This window comes from Etheostoma spectabile, chromosome 10, assembly GCF_008692095.1.
Source record: "Etheostoma spectabile isolate EspeVRDwgs_2016 chromosome 10, UIUC_Espe_1.0, whole genome shotgun sequence".
Lineage (NCBI taxonomy): Eukaryota > Metazoa > Chordata > Actinopteri > Perciformes > Percidae > Etheostoma > Etheostoma spectabile.
The window spans coordinates 12,601,457-12,613,956 of NC_045742.1; the positions used below are offsets into that span (position 1 = coordinate 12,601,457).

Genomic DNA, 12,500 nt, shown 5'->3' on the forward strand with positions numbered 1-12,500 from the left:
AAGTGATAGTATTGTAGAAAGACTGTATGGTTTCTTGGCATTTATATACTGGTATGTCTATTTACTAATATGTTTATATACCGATATGTCTATATACTGGTATGTCTATATACTACTATATCTATATGCATGTCTATATACTAAGTCTAGTATGGATGTGTTATTTAATTGGCTATGGATAGATGGTATAGAAAGAAGAAGAAAGGGAAGAAAAGGAAAAAAAAAAACTTTAAAAAAAGTGTAAATGTGTTGGTGTTTGTATGCATCTGCGTCTATGATGTGTAAATAATAATGTGTAGATAACTGAAGCATAAGATTTACTAAAGGATAAAAGCAGAGAAAGGGGGTCGGACCTGATAAGTCGTTTATCAATTTCCTCCTACTCCTTTTGAACATGGGAAATTTTTAGTTTTATTTGAATGACTTTCAATTTTGGAAGACTGTGGTAGGAAGTACATGACCTTATTTATCTGTCATTTTAATTATATATGTATGCATGAATACATGTATTTCAATCTTTTATTTTAATGTTTGTTTGTTTTTTACATGTTCAAATAAACTATTAAACTAACTAAAGTATTAAACTAAACATGCCCGTCCCAGCTAATTGGAACGTGTTGCAGGCATTAAATTCAAATTGAGCGAATATTTGCAAAAACAATCAAGTTTATCACTTTGAACATTAAATAGCTTGTCTTTGTAATGTATTCAATTGAATATAGGTTGGGAAGAATTTGCAAATCACGGTATTCTGTTTTTATGTTTTACAAAATGTCCCAACCTCATTGGAATTGTGGTTTGTAGATTGACATACTGTATATAATTGAGCCCAAAATATAACAAAGTTAAGGTGCACAGTATGAGTTGTTACTGCCTGACCGTCCGGCAAGTCAAAGAAAACAGGTTTTCTTTAGTTGCAGTAGATCTAGGTCAACAGCTTGCCCATAAGGTACTTTACTACTGCATGTCTAAGTGTACTCTGTGCGCGCGTGTGTGTGTGTGTGTGTGTGTGTGTGTGTGTGTGTGTGTGTGCAGGAGACACAGACACAGAGTATGTGTTATCCTGAGGGAGAGACCAGAGCAGCTCCAACACTCAAGGTGCCTTCTCTTGTTTGCCCTTATTCCACCATCTCTATCTCCTCTTCTCACCCCCCACCCCCACCCCATCTCTCTAACACAGCAGTATTTCTGGCAGTGTGCCCATCCTCTGCAGGTATCGATGCATCTATTATTAGGCCAATCACAGATATCGAAGCAGCCAGGCTTACAGCGATTGTTTCAACTCCTGGAGCAACATTTCCCTGTACTGTACAATGCAGAGCTTCATTACTAGTAAATGAAAGAAAAATGAGGCCAGTTTCCCATAGGAAAGAAAAAAGTGAAATTATAAATTAATCATTACAATAAAGAATGAGTGCACTCTCTTGCTTTCAGCCATCTAGAACCTCTCACCGCCATCGTTGCTGCTGCTCTCTGCTTCTCGTCAGAGCCTCTGCATTGCAGATCTGGGCTAACAAAGCCTCCAATAAAGTATACACAGCAACATAAATGACCCTCCCTCTGTGGCTTCATCCACCTGCATCACTACTCATCTTCTGCTTCACATCAGCCTAAATGTACGTGTGTGTGTGTGTGTGTGTGTGTGTGTGTGTGTGTGTGTGTGTGTGTGTGTGTGTGTGTGTGTGTGTGTGTGTGTGTGTGTGTGTGTGCGTGTGTGTTGTCTCAATGGAAATGTGATCAAGCAATCAATACGTTTTTCCTCATCAAGCCTCACAAGTTTCTAAATGTAGCTGACAAGAGTCAGAGTCAGAAACCAGCTGGTCTGTTTTGTTCTTAATTTGCTCAGTTCTATCATTGTTTTTATTAGGAATAGCAGCTCTTCATGCATATTTTTAGATCGTTAGAGTACGTCAGCTCAGTGAGCGGAGAGGAGTCCAAGTATTTACCAACCAATTTCTCATACGGCTCAGACTACAAAATAAAAGTGTTCCTGCTGTATTTGGCCATATTTCCCTCATAACGATAACACATTTTTTGTCTCAGTGTGGCTGAACTGGAAAAAATAAGATAATACAATTTTAAATAAAAAGGCAGAACGATTGGTCAATCCCTCCATGTGGTCCAGTGTGCTTCATGTGAAGTCTGAAAGGAACAAACAAATGTGACACGCAGCATACCCGCAGTTATAGACAATAGTTTCCGTTGAGATGTTTGTTCTTCTGTTTTCCTTCAACACTTTTTGTAGTTTACAATACAATAGCAGTTTACCAAGCTACAGTTTACCAGCCCTTTGTCCTTCAGTGATGAAAGAGGCCAAGCCGTTGTCAAGGAAACAGCTCTGTAGTGTTAAAAATTGTACCGTTTACACCTCTGTGATGTTTGTTTGTCTTTCCAGCCACATGAAGCCTGATCATAACATCTACACACGTGTTCTATTATAAATAAATTTGACGGTTACATTAATCTAAATCTAATTTTAAATCAAATCTTCATCTAAACTCTTAAATATGTGAGGTCTAGAGATATACGTAGCTGCACTGTTTTTATCTCATCTGTGAATGAACAGTGGGGGAGGACTTTGCTCTGACGTAATGTTTATAGTACATTCACAAGTGGTATGAGGTTATATTGTTTGGATAGGTGAAAATAATGGAGGCAACTCAGATGAGCGCCAATCAGCAGTGCCTAAAGTGCTCCCGTCTACACTAAGCTCTTCGATCACCCAACAAGCATGAAGTAGCTGTTGTATAAATGCATGGATCTCTTTTTATATATTAGCAAAACTGTAAGTGTTAGGGTAAATAAACTGATAAAAGTGCATGTTACTCTTCTTCTGGTGTTCGACTGGAAAACAATTAACACGCGGTCCTGTAAAACTGTGGTCTGGCCAACAGAGACACATTTATGTGTAAATGTAATGTAAACAAAGTGTGAAAAATGCATTTGGATTTTTTTGTAAAAAAAAATTGTGAAGAACTCAACATGAACTCAGCATATTAAATACACTCAAAGTCTTCACTCAATTCAGTTTGGTTTATAGGGTTATCTCAGGGGACTTTAAAGATAAAGTAGGTCTAGACCACACACTATAATTTACAGAGACCCAACAATTCCTCCCAAGAGCAAAAGAGCAAGTGCACCCAGTGGCAAGGAAAGAACTCAAACAGAAGCTGGCTCTTGGTTGGTGGGCAGCTGCCACGACTGGGGTTTTAGTTGGTAAAAAAACAAGACCAATCTAGCCTATCTGAGAGCATGATTTTGAAAATGTCAGCCACTATAAGAAAGTACTTTAATAATATTATCCAAGAAAACTAAACCACAAAACAATGAGTTAAATGTGCAGTAGGTAAGACGTATAAAACTAACTTTGTCATATTTGCTGAAACTGACCCTATGTTCCAGTAGAACTACATTAACAATCCGGCTCTTCTGGCACCAGCTACAGCCTGTAGTCCCTGTTAAGATGCACCAATCAGAACCAGGGGAGTGTCTAACTGCATGTCAATCACTGCTAATGCCCCGCATTTTATTCTCCTTTGGGGGAGGGGGGGGGGGGGGGGGGCTTATGAGACATTTTGGGCTTTTGCAGAAAGGGGGGGAGAGACTGAGAAGTTGTCAATGTTGAAAGGTTTTGGCTAAATCCTGGATCTTCACAATCCTACCTGCAGCACCTTAAATCCTCTTGGTCCATGTGTTCACAACACATGGTTAATTTGCATAAAGACAGTTTAAAACCTAAACAAACTAGATGCAAAGTCCAGCATTGTGCCTCACAGGATGATTCAAACCTAAAACAAACAGTATATGTGAGATTAACATGCAGTAAGATGCACTTACATCCTCGTTGGTAGTCTGGTTGAGAGAGATCAGGTAGGTGTGGAAGCCGGTCAGTCCCACCACTGACCACAGGGTGAAGAAACACACCAACACCTCCAGCACAGTGGACCAGAGTTAAGAAAACAGCAACAGATGTTTTCTGCCGGATAAGTTGTCACTAATTACACATGGGACAGCAGGTAATGGCAGAATGGCAGGCAATTATTCAACATGATTAAATCAATTCAGACAGCCTGCTAAAGGTTGGAAATTTAGTTCAGTTCCATCAATAACCTCAAATTACCTTCAACTGATCATTCGTTAAGCCGTGCACCCCCTCAGTTAGTGTACATATGCAGTTGATCTACAAACAATGTACATTACTATTGAAAGCAGTTTCTCATTAGTGCTAAAATGAACTGACACTCGCCTATTTCATTAGCTGGAGTTAGCCATCTAATTAAGCTAACAATAGCTCTATGAGTTGGTTGACAACGCTGTCTCCTAATGTTTTTTTAATGTGTCTAGCTGATTTTTTATGAAACAAAAATCTTGCAAAAGTGGCACTTCTTAAACGTGCACTTGATGTTATTGTGCTAATAAACAAAAGTGGTTAAAGCTACTTGTACCAGGACAAAAGTCAGCATCATCAACAATTATTAATCTAAGCGCTAGTTAGTTAGAGCTAGTTAGTCCAAGTATTAAGAGTATGATATGGAAAGTTTTTAAGATCAGACTTTTATTTTGTTCTAACGTCGCTCTGTCAGATTTTCAGAATTATGTTGCCTCTCAATGATGCAAGAAAAAAAGCTTTTAGGTTGAAAACTAATCTCTGATTTAGGCATAAATAAACGCTAGCTCAGGTTACACTGGCCAGGGTTGCTTATGTCAAAGCAACAAAACACTTTAGTTTACTTTTATTCCATACATGATACTTTATTTTATGTTTTGTGTTTTTAGTTATGGGAAGGACTTGTTAAGAAATACAAGCTTGACAGGCCTGCTGTGGCTAGTTACAGGTACTAAGCTATTATTTGAGCCACTGTTCGGGGTCAGGGATTTGATACCTGAAATTTATCGTTTTTCCATCGTCTATTCTAGGAAAGGCAAACATGGCCAATACGGCAGCTTTTTCTATGGTGTACACTGAGGTCAGAGCTTAAAAGGATATGTTCCAGGTGTTATCTTCAAAGTGTTCAAAAAGCCATTGTCTACTGAACCTGTGAACAGAGTAACACAGAGAGACGTTAAAAAGAAGACATTTTATAGATCCCACTGTACTGAAAAAACACAATTACTCCAGTATTAAGACACGCCCAGAGCTAATTATCCTGAAAAGAAACACTGTTTCCTTGTCTCTCTGTCTTCTACTTTGTGTAGAACAAGGAAGCAGGATGATGAGGATAAAGGAGGAATCATGTCAAGCTGTCAGTTGCTATTGCGTGTCATGTCACGCTGCAGGAAAAACCTGGTCTGAATTAGGTCATTCACAGCACATGTGCATGCATTTGCATGTACAATGGAAGCAGCAAGTGAGCTTGTGCCACAGGTCACAGGGCGTCCTTCCAGTTTTGTCACATTCTTTTATCTATCCACGTACTATTCTTCTACATGTTTGTTCCTTCTGATTGGACAAATGACTGACAGGATACTTACGCATCACAACGTGAATTATGTCAAAGGTGAAGATATAAATGGTGAGCAGGGAGAGCGACAGGGTGAACATGTAGAAGTATCTGTAGTTCCTCTTGCCCACACAGTTTCCTACCCATGGACAGTGGTGATCAAAACGATCTGTGACAAAGAGAAAAAAGTCACCGTTAAATATGTAAAATATATTGTAAGCTGCACACACAACTTTCTTAGCAACATAAACTTTTGAAAATCAAAAAAGTGTTAAAAATACACCAGTATTTTGGTCAAAGAAGCTTTGTGCATCAGCTTCTGCAAACCTGCAGTCTAAATATAGTGATCATTTCCTCTTTGCCTCTACTTTTCTATGATTTGGAGGACAGCCAGATGAAAGCGGGGCAGGGTCAAACAGACAGCAGGGAGTGCAGCGTAGTGTCTGCTGCAGCAGTGTGTCTGCCGCACTGCCTGGATGGAGTTTCACAACAATATACAGTAAACATCGCAGCAGAAATGCAAGACGTGAAGCAGCTCGTAGATAAAAGCTCAAAATAAATCAATAATTTTTATATTTACATAACAGTATAAAGTGTCAGTGCTGACTTTAGGTGTTCACATACATATTTGGTAAACAGCGTAGAAATCACTTTTCATGCAATCCTCTTTATATTTTTTTAGCCACGCCAGCAGCATGGCCCTAGGGATGAAAGTGTCTGTCTGTTGGTCCGGCGGTTGGCCCACTATTTTAGTTGAAACTGAAATATCTCAACAACTAGGCTAATGGATGGGTTGACATGACATTTTTTACAATCGTTCATTGTCCCCATATGATGAGTCCTACTGACTGTGGTAATCCCCCTGACTCTTTCTTGTCCACAACTTTTAGATTGTATGTACAATGCAGCAGGACAATAATCCTTTACGGTGTTTACTCAATGTGGACGTCAAAACCCTCTGATTAAAGCTGAAAGCACTTTAATAATCAAACAAAATTGCTATTAGGTCCATTTGAGAAGAGAAAATAAAATCAGATGTATGCAGAAATTCTGAGGTCTGGAGCCAGGTGAGCACTTTGCCCCCATAGTTATTGTTTAATTTAACTCCAGTGTGCTGTATAAAGAGCTAAAACAACTGTCCAAGGATTCACAGACTATAGCCAACCAGACATTTCATTATATATTAACCAGAGAAGGTTTTAGGTACAAACAAATATAATTTGTGAAGCAAATGTTTTTTATTGCATGTTCTGTGAGAGACTTTAACCACTATAAACAACGTAAGATTAAGGAGAAAAAGATATGGCTGCAGTTAAAGACAGGCATGCTGCTGTGTCATGCTTGGAGTGTGTGTGTTTCTACAGCAGGTGGACACAGATGAACCAGTGTTCACAATGACTGAGCGCTTATTCCCTCACTGAGCCTCCAATGTCTCCTCTCATATCGCCTATGAGTCTACACTCCCTGCAGACGCATTCCTCAATCATCAGTGTTATTCTGCAGGGTTGAGAAGTACACACACACACACGCACACACACGTGTGTGTGTGTGGTTGTACTGCTGCCTGTCTTGGCCAGGACACTCTTGAAAAAGAGATTTTTAATCTCAATGAGTCTCTTCTTGGTTAAAAAATAAAAATATAAAATAAAATAAAATAAAAAACACTTCAAAATTCAAAGCACATTCTATAAATAACACTTGCTGTGAAGCGTTCGGCCCATTGAATTTAGTTTTCTGAAACTTTTGTATCCTGTCTGCTTAGTCCAACATTTATTTATAAACCTATTTTTTCTATTTTTTTCATTACTGTGACAAATGAATGCAGAGATGTAATTAAGATAGAGGCATAATAATCCTCATGTCAGCGAGCTATTTTTCCCTTACAAGAATTATTCACCTTTCTATTTCTGAAAAACTGATTTCAATGAGCTGTCTTCTCAATTTGCAAAGCCTTTACATCAGATCAGAGAATATTCTTACCAACACAGTTGTCACAGATGCTGCAGTGAGATGCTCGAGGTGGTCGGAAGATCTTGCATGTGTAGCAGTACTTTAGCTTGACGATCTGGTTGTTGATCTGAACATTGCGGATTCGAGGTGGGGGTCGCTGCCCTGCGGGGACGTTCCCATTGGCAGCCTCTGTTGGAACCAAAAAATACATTTATTAGCAGGTGTTGGCAAACTTGGAAACACAATAAATTATTTAAAAATATGTGTCATCTAATCACAATCCAATACAACACCACCTCAAATTATATCCACAAATTAACACCTCTGACAGTATTTTCAGAAATAATGAACATAATGAGCTCCACAATTTCTTGCAGCCCTGTTGCACTGGATTGTACTATAATATACATGTCTTAAACTGGCAGTGAGAAATGTGATATTCAGTGACAAGGACAAGAAAAATGGGACGTAAATCTTGACAGCTGAACCTTGAGGGTGTCAGTGAATGACAACATTGGCTCGATACTAGTATTGATGATGGTGGATTTATGTAAAATAACTACTGAGCTGCTAATATTATTTAAAAGCACCACTATGATGCAGTGTCTGGCTTTGTTTGGTTTTCAACTAACCTTCCTAACACTGAAATATATCTTTCGGGTCTGTGACGGTTTTGTTTCTGCAGTCACCAACCAAATGAAATTCTCATACGTTAATTTTTCTTGGATAATGTAGCACAGCAGGACCCAAGAGGGTTGAGAGAATGGCTAATGACCAGAGGGCTGCTGGCTGGACTCTCTCAGGATAGTAGCTGTTAGGGAGAAATCTGCCATTAAAACACTGCATAGGGATGGCGTGAATATGGAGTTAATGGAGCAAGCACGCTCATTCGACTTTCTGGGAATAAATGAAGGATTGACATGTTTGTGGAAATGAAATTATCTGTGCTTGAGAATGTGTTTGGAGATGAGTAGAGGAAACAATCTACATAAACTAAGCTGCATTTGTTTAATTTGTATTAAGCTCTGAAAGAACATTCTCTGTTATGTAAAACAAACAACATAAATCAGTGGAACTAGAACGTTAACAAGCTTCCATAATACGTCTACAGACATAAAGATTGTGAAATTTACTTTAATCGGACAGCACAAACTGCTTTATATTATACATCTACTGAATGCAGGATTAGTGGCTTTCAGGATAAACCAGCAGCAATAAATTTATGAGTCATCACTCACGGGTGATGATGCCCCTCCCTCGGGTAGCAAAGCTCTGTCTGCTAGTGGCATTATATATTCCAAGAGTGTGCCTCTCCTCCTATTAGCATTCCCCCTCGGGACTTGTGGCTAACAGGCTGATGGGACAGAGCACTCATCCACATGCCTGCCTCAGCCTAGGAATGATATCCATACCTGACTTCTCCACAGGCTGTTATCTGTTTACACCCACACTCATAACAGCAAACAGATACCCTAACACATTCAAAAAAAACATACTGTAGAAGAGCTGAGAGAGTGTGGGATGGAAGTTGTTAAACTTAATTTAAGCTGCTTCAGTGCATATTTTTCATATGGTCATGTCTTGCTATTTTGGGAGATTTGCTGAGATGTGTTTGGTGCAATGTAAAACATTTCACCAAATAAGGAAGGTATAACCATTCCCATAAGTGACAAAAATCACCTTAGGCTCTGGGAACTGGTGATGATCATAATTAAAAGAGTAAACTATTAGTGGAAGAAATAATCAAAACCTTTATCAATAATCAAAATAATCATTACCTGCAGCTCTATTAACATAAATAATTCCCAATGAGATTTCCTCATTCAAACTACATGTAGGAGCTGTAAAGGTCATCACGACCACAGTTAGACCAGCGAGGCATTGTTATCCAGCGAGCGGTATGAGTCACAGTCATGATGAGAGAAGCGCTGGCTCTCAGCTAACCCATTCTCAGAGGACCAACTGCCTCAGCAGTCAACAGGGAGGGATGGTGGGGTGGGGGGGGGGTAAGGAAGAGGCAGGCAGAGAGGGCTGTTGCAGAAATATTGCAGGACAAAAGCTTATCCCTCCACATATAAAGAGAGGCTGGACAGCCCAGGGAGCAGACATGAAAAAAAAACAAAGATCCACACTGCTTCTAAAAACAACAAGGCTTGTTCATTTTACAAAAGCGTTGTTGTCATTATGATACAGCGTATAGTTTGTTTTGTGTAATGAGACAACAGGATCCCTTGTAATGAATGTGTGTTAGCTCAGTCGAACACACACACACACATTCTCGACGTCCACGGGCGTGCACACACAGCCTTCAGCAACAAAAAGCATAACAAACATAAATAAAATAGCGGGACTGAGGCTGTCTGCTCACGGCTTAACTAGCCTATTCACTAAAGTATTTATGCCTCCAAAATACTCTTCCTTGAGCTACTTTCACCTAATTTAGACCTCATTTTATACAAAAAAGAACAACCTAGATAATCATGATGTAACAGCCCATGAACTGTAATAACCATATGTTTTGCTGTTGAGTTAACATTTGAATGGATACAGATAAGGGATTTGTGCCTGGAGGCATTATCAGTACTGATTGCACATAATAGCCATACACACTTCAAGCCGAGGAGCTGGACTGCAATCTCACAAGAAGAGGCAAGACCACACGCTACTTCAAACCTGGCAACAATGTGCAGCGGGCTTTCTTACCGGAGGTGCATGAATAAGGATGCTACTGGGATTTTCTTTTATTATCATTCTAAATGGACCTTTGGGCAGACCTGTCATTACAAACTTTATCATCTATAGATGTGCATTCGTCAGATTTACAAAAACATTGTATATTTCTAATTCTAGTCAAAATCTAAAATTTGATTTCACAATGTCATTTGACACATTGTCATTATAAAAAATATCAACTACACTTAAGCAGCTTTAAGACTAGTCTTTATCAAAGCCCTGACACTATCAACAGAATACAGATGTGATCCTGCGACATTTCTGACAAAAGGTACAGTTTATGATATTTCACATTTCTATAACTGTGGGGTGTTTTCTCTGTGCTCTTCAACATCCGACTCTGAATATTATGACAGTTTATAATAATAATGTATACTTTATTGATCCCCAGGGGGGACATTTTTTCAGTTGTTAGAACACACTGCATACAGGCCTGAAATACACACACTTGCGTACTATACATGCACAAATGGAGAGATGTCAGAGTGAGGGGGCTGCGACTGCCAAACAGGTGCCTTGAGCAGTTGGGGGTTCTGTTCCTTGCTCAAGAGCACATTGGCAGTGCCTAGGAGATGAACTGGCATCTCTCCAGCTACCAGTCAACACACTGAGCTACTGCTACTCCACACTGTTTGGTCACTGTGAATCAAACCTGATCAAAGATTTGATTTACAGACGAGTTTTTGAACATTAAACTATTAATAGATAATGGGTGAAGCTGTTTTTCTAAGTTTCTTTTCTAACTACAAATGGTTATTCAGTCATGAATATTCAATATCATAGAGAAGCCAAGAGCTTAGGTGGTTAAGAAAATGAGAAAAGTGCTTAAAGGTACGCTGAAAATAAAGACAAAATCTTTTAAATATTTTCTGTAAACCTATAACTCACCAATTTCCATCTCGATGAATGTGGCTTCCTCTGGAAGAGCCCGTGGCAGCACCCCGGGGTCACTGAAGCTGGTCCTCAGCAACATGGCAATGACAAAGAGGAAGAGCAGAGCAGCAAAAACTGGGATGGCAGGAGACAGATGGACAGCCAGGTAAGGACATCTGTAGGAAAACAAAGAACATAATCAGGATATAAGATAATCAGGTCTAAAAGCACAAACCATGGTTTTTGTCTGCCGTTTCTCTGTTTAGCTTTATGACAAAACTGTAAGTGAAAAACTTTTTTGCCTTGCTTTGTCATGAGTAGACCTGCTACAGTTAGTTGCAAGACTTTTAATCAGCAATTATTTTCATAACGGATTTATTATTTGCATAATTTCTTTCTAAATCCAGCTTCTCCAATGTGAGTTTTTGCTGTGTTTTTCTTTTGTATCATTGTTAACATACAATGATATTTTGGACTGCTTGATGAACACTTGGATCTGGGGAAATGTGATGGACATTTTTTAAACATTACAGACATTTTCTAGACAAAATGATAAATAATTGCAAGATGAATTGAATAATTAGTTGCAGCCTTAAATTTCATGCCAAAATAAATACTTTTAATTGCGATATTTTATATTTTTGCACCACAGCTACACATCAAAACACACTGCAAACCTTAACAGTGGGAGAGCCCTCTCAAAAAGAGCATGCGCAGAAAGGGCATGACACTACACTTTACATATTTTTAACTGGTGTTCTGAGCATGAAGTCATGAACCGCGTGACCGGCCCTTTCTCTGGACCATGCCAAAGTCATGGCCATGAATAAACAACAACAACATCATCATGCAGCACAGTGGAGCAAAATTAGCATAACTCTGTTTGCCAGGCCTTTGAGATTAGAGCCAGCAGGGCTCCACCGAGAAGGCCTGCTGCTCTGAGCGATAACAGATGCGAGCTGCAGTGCAAAGTGCTGCAACAGAACAGAGCAGCAGCAAAGGCTTCTGCATGAAGTTATTAATAGTTAAAATGTGCGGCCTCATCTGCCTCCCAAGTGGCTGGGATCATATATTCATAATACAACACTAATGTTGCACTACAGGATAGCAGGGTATTGTGCCATATCCTGTAGACTAAAGTTGGTACCGCATGTCTTGCATAAAGCCTGCACACACAGCTGACACACACTACTTTATTTGATGAAAGATGGAAGTTTTGGACCCTGGAAACATTTTCAGAACTCTCTACTAAAGAGACACACAGTTATTTTAATAAGGCTACATTACATTTACATATTATTCCCTTTTGTTGAAGTAGATCGTACATATTATTTTTTGATTAATCAATAAGTGGATTGACAAAACAAAAATCTGCAGGTTTTTTGATAATTGATTGGTTGTTCAAGTCATTTTTCAAGCAAAAGTCATCTAAATGGCATAGTTCTAGCATTTCAAATGCAAGAAATTGCCATCTTTTGTCTTAAATGTTAATAAACTGCATAT

The 12,500-nt window shown here is 39.0% G+C and overlaps 1 protein-coding gene across 1 annotated transcript in view; it reads right to left on the reverse strand.

Annotated features, from left to right (window-relative positions):
• The window catches only part of zdhhc9 (zDHHC palmitoyltransferase 9), a 27,902-nt gene that overhangs the window by 5,777 nt on the left and 9,625 nt on the right, over nucleotides 1-12,500 (reverse strand). The window contains exons 3-7 of the mRNA XM_032527891.1: nucleotides 11,013-11,173; nucleotides 7,422-7,580; nucleotides 5,473-5,610; nucleotides 4,988-5,036; nucleotides 3,838-3,940 (exon numbers count right to left, since the gene is read on the reverse strand). Of these exons, the coding sequence (XP_032383782.1) occupies nucleotides 3,838-3,940; nucleotides 4,988-5,036; nucleotides 5,473-5,610; nucleotides 7,422-7,580; nucleotides 11,013-11,173 (610 nt within the window). The remainder of the gene's footprint in view (nucleotides 1-3,837; nucleotides 3,941-4,987; nucleotides 5,037-5,472; nucleotides 5,611-7,421; nucleotides 7,581-11,012; nucleotides 11,174-12,500) is intronic.